General features: G+C 49.1%; 2 protein-coding genes and 1 long non-coding RNA gene across 3 annotated transcripts in view; 2 read left to right on the top strand and 1 right to left on the bottom strand.

The window, feature by feature from the left end:
- Positions 1-16908, top strand: part of NUDT5 (nudix hydrolase 5) — a 1423229-nt gene that overhangs the window by 1335166 nt on the left and 71155 nt on the right. The window lies entirely within an intron of this gene.
- The window catches only part of LOC310658277, a 332943-nt gene that overhangs the window by 284096 nt on the left and 31939 nt on the right, over positions 1-16908 (bottom strand). The window lies entirely within an intron of this gene.
- LOC310658184 (maestro heat-like repeat-containing protein family member 7) overlaps positions 1-16908 on the top strand; it is a 36313-nt gene that overhangs the window by 7203 nt on the left and 12202 nt on the right. The window contains exons 3-5 of the mRNA XM_083400030.1: positions 362-501; positions 2780-2809; positions 9540-9656. Of these exons, the coding sequence (XP_083256156.1) occupies positions 362-501; positions 2780-2809; positions 9540-9656 (287 nt within the window). The remainder of the gene's footprint in view (positions 1-361; positions 502-2779; positions 2810-9539; positions 9657-16908) is intronic.

Here is a 16908-nt window from a genome sequence, read left to right as displayed (position 1 = left end):
ACGCCACAGACGGGCGCTTGGTTGTAGCCGCCAGGAGGAGATTCCTAGCCATGATTTCTTTGCTGTGGAAAGGGCTGTTGTCGACTGGCAGGCGATAGGTGACTTGGTGGTTGATGCCTGCAATTGTGCAATTTGATTAATGCCCCCCCCCAAAAAAGCTCAACAAATCTGGGCAACCCCTCCCCAAAAAAGCTTAACAAGTCTTGGCAATCTGCCCCCGTTTTCTAAATTTTGAGTGCCCAAAAATAGGGGGCATCTTATACATGGGGGGCGTGTTATACATGGAAAAATACGATACCTTTCCCTCTCATCCGCCTCATTTACTCACCTCTCTCTCCTCTCTCTCTCTTTCTTTCTGAAGAACTCTCTGATGAAAACTTCGAGTACTTGTGGATGGGTACGAAGATCCTGGGAGGAAGAACCGTCAGAGAAGCCTTGGAGATGATGGATGAAAGGGAGATTTTGGACACCATCCTCCAACACCTCCAGCCACCTCCCCAGGTGTGTGTGATGCAGGGTGGATTTGATTGAAATCAAATCGATTTAAAACATATTTTTACATTCTTGCTTGTATAATCTTAATATTTACAACCAGATGAAGGTTTCATTTTCGGGAATAATAAATTTCCAGAGTAGTTTTTACTACTGATTTGGTTATACTGTTAGGAATGCATAGACAGATAATTATGAAATTATTGTGGGGTATAATAAGTTAACTGTGTACAGACGCTTCAGGTTACAGACTCCGCTAACCCAGAAATAGTACCTCGGGTTAAGAACTGTCATTGGCTCAGGGGTGAGAGGGGAAAAGCCGGGTGGATTACAGAGAGCCCCCAAAGATCGTGGGAAGCAGCACTTCCTCAGCCGAGGAAGGAGAGGAGATGCAGGGGTCGGAGGAGGCAAGGCGGTGCCAGGACACCTTGCCTGAGCAAAGCGGGGAGGAGGGGGGTCCCCCATTACCCAAGCCTTCCTTGCGCAGTAGGCTTCCGCGCAGAGAGGGGAGGCGCAGACTGGCGCCAAGAAATTACTCTGCTGGGGAAGGTTGAAGGGCCGCTCACTCTCAGATTCTGCCCATGAATGAGCAAGACACGGAATAGAGGCGCTCTGCATTCTAAAGGTTTTGATCATTAAGAAGAAAGCTTGAAAACAGACTCTTGAGCCATATTGCCTGATTGCTCTCAAGCAACCAACCGATACCTCTAACAGTGGTGCTTCAGGTTAAGAACAGTTTCAGGTTAAGAACGGACCTCCGGAACGAATTAAGTTCTTAACCTGAGGTACCACTGTATATTTGGACAACTTTTCTGCTGTACCTTATTGGAAGGAGAAAAATAATCATTTCCTTAATAAGAATTTAAACAATTTATTTAACAAAAACAATAACATTATAGCATATATATCCATGTTTGTTAACTGATGTGGTTAAACATTTTTTTAAAAAAAATTCTTAGACTGAATTTTAGCATATATGAAAAACTTAAAACAAAGTGTTACTTCCCAGTGAACAGCCGTTGGGCTATAATGCAACTTAAAAAGAAAAATATATTTCGAAATTTTTTTCCTCCAAAAGCATTTTATTTTAGAAATCCAATTTAATTTTTTTAAAATGTGATTTAAATCAAAGAAATCCATTTAAAAATAATAATAAAAAATTGGGTCATTGATTTTTATCCACCCTGGTCTGATGTTGCGCAGCGTGAACCAGGATTTCCCAACCTGGTGCCCTCTAAATGTTCTGGACCATATGCTGCCTGGGGCTGGTGGGAGCATGTAGAAGGGTTCAAGTTGAGGGGAACTGCCATGAACTATCACAGGCAAAGGCAAACTCGGCCCTCCAGCTGTTTTGGGACTACAGCTCCCATCATCCCTAGCTAATAGGACCAGCGGGTCAGGGGTGATGGGCATTGGAGTCCCCAAACAGCTGGAGGGCCGTGTTTGCCTAGGCCTGAACTATTGGGAGCTCAGCTTGGAGGAAGGTCCTATTTGCACATGCAAGAGACGACTTTCCCCTGGTGAGAAGGAGTGGTGACCGCCAGTCTGGGGGGGCTTGAAAAGAGGACCAGGCAAACTTGGGGAAGCAGAGAAGGTGATCAGTGCAGGATCTGTAGACCGGAAGAAGAACCAATCCATGAACTAGATTTGGTGGGGTGACTTGGACCCCAGGAAATGTTGCATTTTTTTCCTTTAACTTTTGCAACTGATCGTTCCCGATATCTGGGAACGTTTCAGAACCCGATATTGTGCAGTAAAAGTTTTGTGACTGTATTGTGCCAAATATGGCCAATATTTCCTCTTCGCTCTCAAGAGCAGTTAATTTGCCAGGCCTGGGCATTTGGCAGAGCAGGCAAGCAAATACTTTATGCAACAGAAAATTTAATAAATAATCATACTGGGAGTGGTATTGTCTGTTTGTTATTATGGTATGTATTTTTTAGTTTTTATATTGTAAACCGCCCTGTGATCTTCGGATGAAGGGCAGTACAGAAATTTAATAAATAATAGTAATAGCCACAATGCCTAGATTCTGTTTGTTCATGGCAGGAAACAAAGTGCTTTAAATGAATGGTGTGTCTCCCAGTCCGGAGGATTTATTTAATCTTCTTTGGAGTGTTACTTTAAAAAAGAAGAATAATTGATTGCAATAGATTTTACTCCAAATGATTTTTGCAAGAAGTCTATTTCTAGGCATGTGGGGTTTTTTTTAGAGAAGACAAGTGGCAGATAGATGGCAACTGCTCTCTAGACAAAAAACATTCACTTTTCTTCATTTTATTCCCAGCAGAAGACATCCAAGCCAGGACACAACAAGGTAAGTCCTTGTCGCGAATTCCTCACGGTGCTTTTAGTAGAATGCTCAGAGTCCCAGGTTCTTTAGTGCAGTATTCATTATTGTGAGCTCAATATATATACAAATATCTACAGAAGCAGTTCATCTAATCAGACAGAGTACCTGCACCTTGAGGCAAAAGAAGACTCCACACTCATCTACACCACTCCACCACTATTGGACAGGCTTCCCTTTTAAACCGGTGACAGCCAATCACATTACTGCTGCATCATTCTGACCCAGCACTTCCACAGAGGGTATTGGATCTGTAGCCTTATTGGAGTTCACTGATTGGGTCTGCGTTGCTCCGGGACAGGAGGAAGGAAGCCAAATGACACCGAGGTTGATTCAAAGAAGAAAGAGTTTATTCTGCTCTCCGGATAGCAGAAGGTACTTGCGTGATCAAGTCCACAGCAAGTCCAAAGAAATGACAAGTTTCATGCAGTATATATATCCTCCAGGCACCCTCTCCCTCCTTCCAACCACATCAACCTATGTACGCAGGTTGACATCACATATGTTCTTGCTCTGGTATTCTTAACCATAAAAGGGTGTTCCTTCCTGTACTTCTGACCATAAAAGGATCTTCCTCTTCCTACTCTTATCTGGGAGGAATAGGTCATAATCTCCGGGAACACGCTCTGGTGCTGTTCCCAGATTGGGTCTGTGCGTCTTTTGTGGTCAGCACAGATAAGGCACACACACATCATCCCTGCTCTACTGGAACTTGGCAACATTGCCGCCACAGACTGATAAGGGAGAGAGCTTCGAGCACAGCCGGGTTTTTGTTTATACATTGACTCAGAGCTCGTTAATGGATTTTAGCTAAGGAAAAATAGGAATTTTGGTGCAGTTTTCAAACTGCCTTCACAGTCAGTTTTGGGTTTGGGAAACCCATTCCTTCACATCAGCCTGTTGCAAACTGAAGCCTGCAGACTTACTTGCACAGCATCCTGTGAATCCCAACACTCAAAGGCTTGAGACCTAATAATTCTCTTAGGTCTCGAAATTTAGGAGCATCCAAACATTTTGTATACAAATCTGCCACATTACATTTTGTGCTACAGTGCTGTACCTTGAACACATTTCTTTCCAAAGCATTTTTCACATTTCCATATCTTATAGCAATATGTTTGCTCTTGCTCTTAAAGTTCTGTTGGTTAGCAAGCTGTTGTGCAGCCATGTTGTCATTGAGCACAGAGATTGGCATTTCAGAAGGTATTCCAAGCTCTTTTGTTAGGCAAGCAAACCACTCTACTTGTGACACACATTCGCTTATGGCTGAGTACTCTGCTTCACAAGTACTTGTGGCAACAAATGTTTGTTTCTGGGATTTCCACTGAACCAGGGCATTTCCAATATATATGGCATAGTCAGTGATAGACTTTCCATTTTCTCTGTCTCCCCAGCTGGCATCAGTATGTGCATACACTTGCTGATCATATCCTGTATCCAGCACCAGTTTTTGTGCCTTTCAGATACCTTAGGATTCTTTTAAGTGCTACTCAATCTCTCTGAGCCAGGTCTGCACTTCTTTGGCTTAACATGTGCACTGCCAATGTTATGTCGGGTTTCGTCCAGCAACTTAAATATAACAGAAAACCTAACAAAGAATGAAACACAGTTGCATTCTCACATTTTTGTCCTTCTGGTTCATTTTTGTACTGTTTAGTTATGGGAGTGTCAACCTCATTTGCCCTCTCTATTCCATATGTCTTCAGTAACTTTTCGATTTTTTCCTTCTGACTCAGAGAGTAGACGCCCTCTTCATTTCTCTGAACCTCTACTCCTAAGTAATTCTGAATCTATCCCAAATACTTCAGTTTGTGGCTCCAACCTGGTGGAACGCTCTGTCACAAGAGACTAGGGCCCTGCAAGACTTGACATCTTTCCGCAGGGCCTGCAAGACCGAGCTGTTCCACCAGGCCTTTGGTCAGGGTGCAGCCTGACTCCCTCCTTTGGCAATCTTTACAAAACTTTAGTTTATGGTTGCCATCAACTTTGAATTTGATCTTAATTAATTTTTTATAATGTTTTATAATGTTGCACTATTTTAGTGTTGTTAGCCGCCCTGAGCCCGGCTTCGGCTGGGGAGGGTGGGATATAAATAAAATTTATTATTATTATTATATGTATTTGTTACCTAGGCTGTTTATAAACCAAGACCCTTGCTTTAGTGCAGTTGTTATTAGACAGATATCATCAACATACAAAGTAAATAACAAACGCTTCCTTGCACCATTGCTGAATATAAACAGGAATCAGCCATGCTTTGTTTGAATCCCATCTTTTTCAAAGTTGTGTCTATGCATTCATGCCATAGACGTGCACTTTGGTGTAAACCATATAGTGCCCTTTGCAGCTTTAACACCATGCTGTCTTTTTCCAGCTCATAACCTGGTATTTGCTGTAACTACACCTCGGCGTCAATAGCAGCATTTAGATATGCTGAGGCAACATCAAAATGATTAACTTTTAACCCCCTCAGACTTGCCATTGCTAAAACTGATTTTACTGTTTCAGCCTTTGCTCTTGGGGCAAACACTTCATCATAATGTATCATTTTCCTTTGTGTAAAGCCCCTTGCTACCAGCCTGGCTTTCCTCTGACAACTACCACCAGCCAGCTTTTTCACTTTAAAAACCCACTTACAGCTTATGGGCTTTTTACCTTCAGGCAATTCTGTAGGTGTCAGCATCGCCCTTGAGCCAGTGTCACCAACTGGACTCATCCACTTCAGCCCCAACTGGGCTAGGCGAGCTGGATAGCACTTCCAGAGACCACCTTCTGCACAGGAAGAGGTCAAAGTGCTGTGGACTCACAGCTTAGAGTTGTGAGCACCAGATTCACTTCCACAAGAAGACAGTCATCGCACAGCAGAGTATAGCAGAGTACAGCAGAGCATAAACGACTCAGAGAACAGCTCTGTAAAATATCTTCTTTATTCTAGCTACAACTATAATACACAACTATATACAGAGCTAAATGAGGTCTAAACGAAAATGAATGCTGAACTGCACTGAGTGTCTGCAGCTGCTCTTAGCAGCAACCTTATCTATACACACTATCTCTCTCTAACACTCAGTCTCTCTCTCCGACACTTTGATGTGAGGCTGGAGCGGAATAAGTAGAGAGCAAAAACCGCCCCCTCCTCTCTGGAGAATCAGCAAAGAACATCAGCAGATTCTTGGATATGGGAGGGGTGAAATCTCCTCAGTAGGTACAAACACATTGTTATTTAGCAGAGAGTTATACTCTACCTGCATTGCCTTTAACCACACCTCTTTCTCTAGAGTAGGTAACTCCTGCACTTCTTCAAAGTTTGCTGGCTCAGTTACACAAACCTGGTTTATGGTGGCTGGGAACCCATAACGGGCTGGAGGTTGGCCTTTATTACTTCTTTCAGACCTCCTTGGTTCATTAATCTCACCCCCTGGGCTACCTTCAGGACTGCTTTTGGGGTGGATTGACTCTGGAGATTTACCTCCTTCTGTCCCTGTACCTCCTTTCTCCCCACCCCCTGCTCCATGCTAGCAGCTGGAGAAAAATGCTCAGTCTTTACCTCCTCCCTTTCAATTTCTCTGGGAGAGCTGCCAATTCTTAGCTTTCTTTCAACGGCCTTATCAGGTACGCTTGGCAGTAAAACGTTTTCTGGCAGCAGGTTTGCATGTATCTTGGGCCAATTTCTTTGCTCATTAAAGCTGGCTGACCGACTATAACTCAAAAGATTTTTATCATCTTCAAACCTGTAGGCTTTCGTACCGCTTTCATACCCAAGAAATAGCAACTGCGGCGCTCTTTTCCCACCTTTTCTTCGGGGTTTTTACAGGTATGCCAACCCATGCCTTTGTCCCAAAGATTCTCAAATGTTGCAAACTGGGACTTTTGTTATAGAGAATCTTATAGGGTATGTCATCTAGTACCCTTGACCACAAACAATTTCCAATATAATTCCCTGTCTTAATACTCTCAGCCCAGTATTTAATTGGAAGATTTGCATCTGCCAACAATGCTTTCATTTGTGTCTGCAAGACACCTCCCCTACGCTCTGCTACTCCATTCTCCCGAGGAGTCGCCACAGTGGTAAGCCTATGTTTAATCCCTTGGGATCGCAACCAGTTTCTTAGGGAGCTTGCCATAAATTCTCCTCCCGTCTGTCTGAATAGAGCACACCTTTTGGCCAAGTTGTCTTTCTATCCTTCTTACCCAGAACTTCAAAGTTTGGGCAACATCAGATTTTTGCTTTAATGGATAGACCCAGCCAAATCTAGAATAGTCATCCACTAGGATCAAATAATACTTGTTACGGGAGACACTTGGTGGAAAAGGACCAGTTACATCAGCATGAACCAACTCCAGTGGTTTTTTTGTTTCTCTCTGGCTTGCTCTTGCTACTGGGCAAGCCCTGCTTTTAACCTCCTTGCAGATATTGCAGTCTAAGTAATTATCACAACTTTTAATGTTTTTCATCCCCCCACACAACTCCAATGTTTTGTTCAGCACCTTAAAGCTGGCATGAGCCAGACGCCTGTGCAGCAGATGAATACACATATCATGGGTTGGGACATTTTGCACATTCGCAACCTTAGACTCACACTGCAGTACATACATATTAATTCTAAGGTTAGCATTTGCCAATACTGCCCCATTTTGCTTTATCTGGCACTGATCTCCCACAAAGTTTACTTCAAAGCCTGCTTTTGCCAAGTCAGGAATACTCAGGAGATTGTTTTGCAAACTAGGCACACACAACACATTCCTGAATGTGTGTCCCAGCTGTGGGAACACAATCTCCCCCTCACAGACTACATTAGCTTTCTGGCCTGTAGCAAGACTTACATGGTTTTGTTTGAAGCCCTAGCATCAGTTAGCAATGCTTTTCTTTTACAAAAAGTTTGAGAAGCTCCGCTGTCCAGAACCCACAGCTCTTCATTTTCTTGGCCATCTGCAGACACCCAAGCGGTAGACTCTCTCTGCTGCCTCCTGTGCTTCTGCTGTTTTTGTTGTTTCCTTGGGCAGTCCCGAAGCAGATGTCCACTGGACTTGCAGCAAAAACACCTTTTTACTTTGTTGACCACCAGCTGGTCTGCAGCAGCTCCTCCTGGTTGTTTCTCCGGCTCCCGACACCTCTGCTCTTCCCGGCTGTTGTTCCCTCTGGGATGCTCCAACAGCTGGGCTGAGGTCATCTTTCGCTCTGAACGCCTGTCCTCCTCTGCATACAACCGTCCGGTAACGTATTCCAGAGTCAGCTTATCAGTCTCTACTGACTCGAGGGAATTGACCAGCATATCATAGCTGTCATCAAGGGAACTCAGGACTATAAAGACTTTGTCCTCTTCCCCCACGGGCTTCCCTCTTAAGACTAGCTCCTAGAAACAGCCTGTTAGGAATTTTAGGTGGTTCACCAGGGAGTCCCCCGGTGTCTTCCGACACCGGTACGTTCTCCTGGTCAGTGTTATCAGCGAGCCAGCTGTCTCTCGCACATGGACAGCCTTGAGTGCATTCCACGCCTCACTTGCCATCACCTTATCAGCTACATAGATTAGCTGGCTGTCGTCCACTCCAAGGATGGAGGCAAAAGAAGACTCCACACTCATCTACACCACTCCACCACTATTGGACAGGCTTCCCTTTTAAACTGGTGACAGCCAATCACATTACTGTGGGGTGCCACAAAAGAGAACACCCTCTCCCAATTTCAGTCGTGGAGGGAGGGTGGGGAAACCTGGAAGAGGCTGTGGGTGCAGGTATTAGTTCTCTTAAAAAGCGGGAAGAGCCTAGGGTCAGCGTATCTAGGACAAAAGTGTGTCATGAGAATGAAATACGAGGCTGCTGGGTTAGACCAGCAGCCTGCACAGTCCAGCATCCTTATCTCACAGTGGCCAACCAGATGCCCATGGGAAACTGGAAAGCAGAATTCGAACACAGAGCCCTCTCCCCTTCCTGTGGTTTCCAGCAACTGGTATTCAGAAGCATTCCTGCCTCCAACAATGGAGGCAGAGCAATTAGGACATGTTGAACTTGTCAACTTTCAAATTCCCCAAATGAGGAGTACTAAAGAGTTGTAATAGGGACACGGGTGGCATTGTGGGTTAAACCACTGTGCCGCTTGGGCTTGCCGATCGGAAGGTCGGCGGTTTGAATCCCTGCGACAGGGTGAGCTCCTGTTGTTCGGTCCCAGCTCCTACCCACCTAGCAGTTCAAAAGCACACAGTGCAAGTAAATAATAATAATAATAATAATAATAATAATAATTTATTTATATCCCACCCTCCCCAGCCGAAGCCAGTACTGCTCTGGCTGGAAGGTAAACGGCATTTCCATGTGCTGCTCTGGTTTCGCCAGAAGCAGCTTAGTCATGCTGGCCACATGACCTGGAGAAACTGTCTGCGGAAGCGGACAAATGCCGGCTCCCTCGGCCTTAAAGCGAGATGAGCTTTAAGCCCAGAGTCGTTTGCGACTGGACTTAATTGTCAGGGGTCCCTTTACCTTTACCTTTAAAGAGTTGTAACATGACTTGGGAATTCAGAAGATGTGTAAAATTGCATGCAAATCATTAAAACAATTGCCTAGTACTTGCAATCTATTATTATTTAGTATTACCCGACATTTTCAGACGGTAAAATTGAAATTCTTTGGTTTTCCAAAAGCAGTTGATGTAGCTGGTGCGGTCTCCTCCCTGTAACTCACCCAAACCTTCCCCAACCCTTAGAACGCCCTCTATAGATACTATGGACTCAAGCTGCGGGATTCCAGGAGCGCAGAGACAGTCCACCAGTACCTGCACTTACTCCTGAGGTTGCCTCTCGAAGAGGAAGCAGACAGAGAGGTGAGTGAATGTGTGGGATGTCAGGGGGGAGGAGAGCCAGCGGGACTGGGACTGTGCTCACATGGAGACTCTCCACCTCCAGCCGTGTCCTGGAAGAGCCTTCTCCTTCTGAACCCTCATGCTTCAAGCGCCTCCCCAGGCTGCTCCCCAGTGTCCCACCACCACAATCCAGGGTCCCCCACTCTTACTCATCCAGCCAGTCCCTGACATTACCCCACAGACCCCACCAGCCCTCTGTCCTGATTTCCGGATTGGTCTCTGCTCGTGACCTTCGTTCCTCCAAGGATTTTGTGCCCACCCAGTCACCCCCTCAAAGCCCCTTACAGGAGGAACCACTTTTCAGCATTCAACATATCTGGGGCAGATTTGTTTAGTTTTGGGTTAGATCAGAGCAGCCAACAAGTGGCCCTCAATGCCTTTCTTGGCAGCCCTCAGCAACCTTGGAGGCACCCCTACACACCTGTAGGCCTTGCACCGCCTTCCCAAAGCTGGGTAAGGAGGTGCTGGGCTTGGGGAAGGAGGCAGGTGTGATCTGTCAGGGTCCTAGAGTCCTCAGTTAGCTCTTTCCCATCTTTGGCAAGAAGGTGGGAAGGCGCTAGGTCCCACCAGAGCCTCGTGCCTCCTTCCCAAAACCCAGCGCCTCACCTGTCTACCTTTGGGAAGGCAGCATGCGGGCCGGGGCGTGTGTGTCAAAATTTGGCCTTGCTCCCCTCTCCCACATGACAAGTCAGTGTGCGGCCCACAGGTTCTGTGCTGAACTACTCTTGTGGCCCACTTGGTATGAGAAATTGGAGCACCCTGGTTTAGATGGTGCATATTCCTGCTCTGGCGCCCTTGGGTGAGGGGTGGATTACAAATACTTCCAGGGAATAAATGATGCATTTTAATGTAGTTGGGTGTTTAATGAAGCCAAGAACTGTATCACAAGATTCGAAAATGTCAGAATGCAAGGTATCCTTGCATTGCAAGCTGCACATGAGTCTGGGAGGTGTGGTCTGGTCAGTTCACATCAGAATCCACAGAAATATCGTTCTTCAAACCACCCCTATTATTATCCAGGATGAAAGGATCTGTTCAAATTGGTTCTCTAAGTGTCTCATTTTTCCACTCTTAAATTTGGTTCCCCACATTTTGCAGCAATCTGCTTACAGAATCACATTTATCCTCCATCCCCCATGATCAGCTTAGCTTAATGGTTGCCCTCAATTTCATTTTAATTGATTTTAATTAATTTTTATAATGAAATGTTTTTAGAATTGTCAGGGGTTCAGGAGCAGAGGCACAGGAAAGGGAGGAAATGGAGAGTGAGGGGGAGGAGTCCGAAGAAAATATCAGCGATGACAGCGGTCCGAGGTCTCTGAGTCTTTCCAGCGAATCGGAAGATTCACAGAAAGGGGCTCCCATGGTCAGGGCAAGGGGGGTGCCTAGGGGGACACCCCAGGAAGAAGGGGCCAGAGGGGACTCAGAGAGCAGCAGTTGGAAATCAGGACCAGCGTCCACACCAGAGTGCAGTAGGGGGGAGGAGTCCCAGGCATCGGGATCAGGCGGCGCGCTGCCAGCGGGAGGACATGAGGCAGGATTGGCCACGCCTCCATCGGGGAGCGAGGAAACGGTCGAGAGGAAGGTTGAAGGCTGGGCGCGCGCGCCAAGTTCAAATGTACAGGAGGGCGGCACAGTTGACAGCCCGGATAGGGAGCCAGGTCCCAAAGCCCGCCGAAAAGAGCGGGAGGAGTCAGGGGGGTCAACGTCTGCGTCGGAAGAATCCAGGAAGGAAGGGACCCTGGGGGGTAGCAGGACCCAGAGGAGAAAGGAGAGACGGAAGAGGTGGAGTAAGGCTAGAATCTTGAACTGGTGTACGGGGGGCGGAGATTCAGATGGAGCTTCGCCGGTCTAAACCCTAGACGTAGAGCTGGGGCGCTCCGGCTTGAAAATGGAAACTGTACTTCAATAAAGACTTTTGTACATTACTACCGGCTAGCGTTGGTCCTCTGTGAGCTGGGACCTGGAGCCAGCTCTGACAGTAAGCTCCATCTCAAAGAAAAGTTTTGCACCAAGAACCTCGTAACGTGAGTGGACGCAGCGAGGGAAGAGGATTGGTGCTTCGCGAGCTCACAAAAGTCAGGCAAGATGACTACAGAACAGCAACTAGCAGACCTGCAAAATGCAGTGACACAACTCAACGCGGAGGTACTTGCATCCAGGAAAAGGGAGGAGGAAATGGCTACCGCCTGCAGGGATCTCCAAGCCAGGTTGGAAGTGCTTGCTAAACAGGGGCAACCGGGACCCAAATCAGAGGGGATTGGGCTGGGGAGAAGAGGAGGCAGCCTTGTATCTCATTTCGATGGGAGTTTACAGCAGTACCCTAACTTCCGAGCAGACCTGCTGTTTGCGCTGGAACTGCTGGAGAAAGACTTTAGAGATGAGCAAGAGAAAGTGGGGTTTATCTTGTCCCATTTGCATGGGGAAGCTAAAGCGTGGCTGCGCAATCTGTGGAGAGATAAGGATCCGGCGCTCCAAAATGCGAATGCTTTCCTTAAAGCGATGGATTCGTGTTTTTTATCAAAGATAGACATCGATATCGCCAGAAAATACATACATGGGCTCAAACAAGGTAGAGCCAGTGTGAGGCAGTACCATTCTCGCTTTTTTGGATTAGTCCATGCGCTGGGATGGGAGAAGGATTCTGCTCCCGTCAGAGACCTTTTTTGGGAAGGCTTGAATGCAAATGTGAAAGATGAGATTGCAAGGGGGGAGAGGCCAAAGAGCACTCAGCAGGTGGTCCAGCGGGCGCTGGAGATTGGGGTGCGTCTGGAAGAACGTCCATGGAACAGAGAAGAAGGACGTTGGGGACGTACGCCAGCGAGAGCACCTCCCCTCTTTCCCAAGGATGCAGCACGTGCGCAATCCACACCTCCGCAGGGAGGGGGAGAGGAACCGATGGAGATTGGAGGCGCCAGGGCTCAGTCAGCTACCAGAGCCCTAACACCGGGAGCAGTCAAAGCGAAGCCTCCTAGAGGGAACAGGAAGTGCTACATCTGCGACAGTGCTCAGCACATGGCGAAAGAGTGTCCCCAGAGGCTCCACAAGCACACTGCAGCCTCAGCAACAGTAACAGACACAACTCAGCAGAGAGAACCACAGCAGGGAAACGACAGAGTCTGGCTGGAGGAAGAGGCGCTGGGGTCCAGCCAGACAAGTCAGTGAAGCAATCCCCAGAAATTTTGCAGCCCACAGACCCCCTCCCGCCCAAACCAGTGGTGCAGCTCACAGCATCGCTCCAACTACCTAATGGACTCACTATGGAAGTGCCGATTACCATTGACTCTGGCAGCAACGCAGACTTCATAGGACTGGATTTCATTCAACAGCACAACATAGCACTACTGCCAGCCACGCTGCCTCTGAAGGTTGTCACGGTGGATGGCAGGGAATTGCTGGGGGGGCAGGTGGTGCAGCAAACGCCTCCGATGGTAATGCAAATTGGGAATCACCGAGAAGTCATCAGCTTCAATGTCACCCAACTGTCGGACACGCCTGTAGTATTGGGCATGAGTAGGCTGCACAGGCACAGCCCAGCATTGGCGTGGTACCAGCGCCAACTGACCTTCGGCTCATCCTATTGTGCGGAACATTGCATTCTGCCTAGCCCGGAAGGGGAAGAGGATGACCCGCAGCTACAATTAGGCACGCTGCAAGCAGTGCCACTCAAGTACGCAGCGTTTTTGGAGGTTTTCTGCGAGAAAGAAGCGGACAAGCTGCCTCCCCACAGGCCCTATGACTGCAAGATTGACCTCCTGCCAGGGGCGACGCTGCCAACCGGGAAACTGTATTCCATGTCTGAAGACGAGCTGCAGGAACTCAGGGAGTTCATAGACCTCAACTTGAAGCGCGGTTTCATCCAGGAGTCGAAGGCAGTGGGGGGCAGTCCTGTATTCTTTGTGAAGAAGAAGAAGAAGAAGAAGAAGAAGAAGAAGAAGAAGAAGAGGAGGAGTTTGGATTTGATATCCCGCCTTTCACTCCCTTTAAGGAGTCTCAAAGCGGCTAACATTCTCCTTTCCCTTCCTCCCAGACAACAACACTCTGTGAGGTGAGTGGGGCTAAAAAAGACTTGTGGTAGACTTTAGAATTTTAAATTCCAAAACCAAGCCCACGGCCTTTCCCATGCCCAAAATAGACGACCTGCTCGCAACGGTGAGGAAAGGACGCGTTTTCACAAAGTTGGATCTGCGAGGGGCGTACAACCTGATTCGCATACGGGAGGGCGACGAGTGGAAGACTGCCATGTTCACGCCCCTGGGCACCTATGAATACAGAGTTATGCCTTTTGGTTTACAAAATGGCTCCCACTGTTTTCAAGCCTTCATGCATCACGTACTGGCGGGTCTCCTCTACAAGAAATGCGTCTGCTTCCTGGACGACATCCTGATATTCTCAGAATCAGAGGAGACCCACGAGGGAGACGTCAAGGAAGTTCTGCAGAGACTGCAGGAGCATAGGCTGTACGCCAAGCTGGAGAAGTGCCAGTTCGACATGAAGGAGGTAGATTTCCTGGGCTACAAGTTGTCGGACAAGGGGCTCGCCATGGACAGTGCCAAGGTTCGCGCAGTGTTGGACTGGAAGAGCCCGCGCAATCGGAAGGAGGTCCAGCGGTTTGTCGGTTTCGCCAACTTTTACCGCAAGTTCATTAAGGGGTTCGCGATGCAGACAGCGGCCATTACCGACACGCTCAGCTCCAAGAAGAAGAAGTTCATCTGGACGGAGCAAGCGGAGCAGTCCTTTCAGAAACTCAAGCGTCTCTTCTCGTCCGAAGAGCAGCTACTGCATGTGAATCCCAGCAGACCGATGAGAGTTGAAACGGACGCCTCAGACAGAGCCGTGGGAGCAGTACTGTTGCAGCAAGACCCGCATGGGGACTGGAGACCGTGTGCCTTCTACTCCAGGAAGCTCAGCAAGTCAGAGCAGAACTACACCATCTGGGACAGGGAGTTGCTGGCCATTCATGCAGCATTCAAGGCGTGGCGGCACTTCCTCATCGGAGCCAAACACACAGTGCAGGTCCGCACGGATCATAAGAACCTGGAGTACTGGCGCACGGCAAGGTTCCTGAACCAGAGGCACATACGATGGGCGGAGTTCTTTGCGGATTTCGACTTCAGGATAGAGTACATCCCAGGCGACAACAACATCATGGCGGATGCACTGTCCAGAAAGCCGCAATACCTCGAAGAGGCGGCACCAGCAGCGGCCAAGCACATTTTCGCACCGAAAGCGTGGGCGTGCGCTTCAGCAACCGTGGACCTGGATGCTGTACGTCGAGCGCGGCAGGAGGACCCCTTCGCACGAGCCAAGATGGAGGAGGTGCACAGGGGCACGGCGAAGAACGACGAGTTCCAGATACGCGACGGATTGCTCATCCGCAGAGGGGCCCTCTACGTACCGGGAGACGACCTCCGCGCGAAAGTACTGCAGCAGTTGCACGACGCACCCACCGCCGGGCACTTTGGCAAAGAGAAGACGGTAGAATTAGTAGCCAGAGATTTTTGGTGGCCCAAGATACGGGGAGAAGTCACGGATTACGTCTCGAGGTGCGACACCTGCCAAAGGGCCAAGTCGGTGCACAAACCGCCTGCGGGACTACTCGAACCGCTGCAGACACCGCTCGAACCGTGGGAGAGGGTGGCCCTGGACTTTGTCACGGATTTACCCAGCTCGAGGGGCAAGACGGCAGTGCTAGTGGTGGTGGACATGTTCACCAAAATGGCCCACTTCATTCCGTGCGCGAAGGTGGCCACGGCGGAACAGACCGCCAAACTGTTCATAGACCACGTGTTCAGGGTTCACGGTCTGCCACGGTCGATCCTGTCCGACCGGGGGCGACAGTTCATCTCGAACTTCTGGCAGAAGCTGATGGGTTTCCTGAACGTCAAGATCAACCTAGCGTCGGCAAGACACCCGCAGACCAACGGACAAGCGGAGCGAGTCAACGCCATCATGCAGCAGTACCTGAGATGCTACGCAAATCAGCAGCCAGCAACATGGGTGGACCACCTGCCGCTCGCTGAGTTCGCCTACAACAACACGATGCACGTATCCACGGGGGTGACACCGTTCTTCGCCAACAACGGGAGGCATCCCAGAACCTTCCCGGGATTAGAGAGACTGGGGGAGGGGGAGCCACAGGCAGCGGAAGCCTTAGCGTCAGAGTTGCAGGAGGTTCACGAACAGCTTCGGAGGCAGTTAGACCTAGCAAAGCACGCATACAAACTGCAGGCTGACAAGCACAGAAGGGTTGGGGAAGACATACAGGTGGGAGACTGGGTTTGGTTGGCAGCCCAGGCAGTGCCGACCAGATCGTTAGCGAAGAAGAAGCTCGGACATAAGCAGCTAGGACCTTACCAAGTCGAGGCACAGGTCAATCCAGTGGCCTTCCGGTTGACACTTCCGGAGGGATCCAGAATGCACCCAGTGTTCCATAGATCAGTACTCACGCCCTACAAAGCACCTCACAGATGTCAGGAGCCGGGCACGGCACCAGACCCGCTCAGGGAGAAGCCCACAAGGAGGGAGTCGCCAAGAGGGGAACCCATCAACGAGGTCACAGAGATTTTAGACTCGAGATGGGGGCAAGAGGGAGTAGAATATTTTCTCGCCAGCGAAGGTACCCCGGCCAGCGCCAACCGTTGGGTGCCGGACTATGCCTTGGACGAGCCTCTTCTCAAGGAAGAGTTTCATGCCTTGTTCCCACACAGGCCCATGCCAGCCGCGTATTTCGACGACTGACTTTTCACACCCACACTTTCAGCCAGCACGTTCCAGGGGTTCACCTCGGACGAAGAACCGGCACTAGAAACACGTTCCCCGGAGGGATCGCCCTCGGGGTCTGCCTCAGACCGCTCTTATTGGTGGGACGATCGACCAGAGGAGCAGTGGAGCAGGAAGTGGCTGGGGGGTCCTTGGCAGGCAACGGCCCCAGAGGTGACCGGGGGAGAGACGGACATGGACGTGTTGGGGGAGGACCTTGGGTTCGAGCACGGCGGCCAAGAGATGGAAGCAGAGGAAATCGAGGTCGGCGAGAGCACGGAGGACGAGTCGGACTTATCCGGCTGGATGCACGCCAAGGGGGACGAACTGTATCCGCCATTCACCCCCACAACGACGGAGCACCCAGCACCCACACCTGAAGGAGGGGAGGGGGGAAGGGGGGGCTTCGAGGGGGGGATGGATGTCAGGGGTTCAGGAGCAGAGGCACAGG

Source organism: Podarcis tiliguerta (assembly GCF_965153285.1).
Source record: "Podarcis tiliguerta genome assembly, chromosome: 10".
In the NCBI taxonomy this organism is placed as follows: domain Eukaryota; kingdom Metazoa; phylum Chordata; class Lepidosauria; order Squamata; family Lacertidae; genus Podarcis; species Podarcis tiliguerta.
Note: the sequence above shows the minus strand (reverse complement) of the source record. Positions and strands in the feature narration are given on the sequence as shown.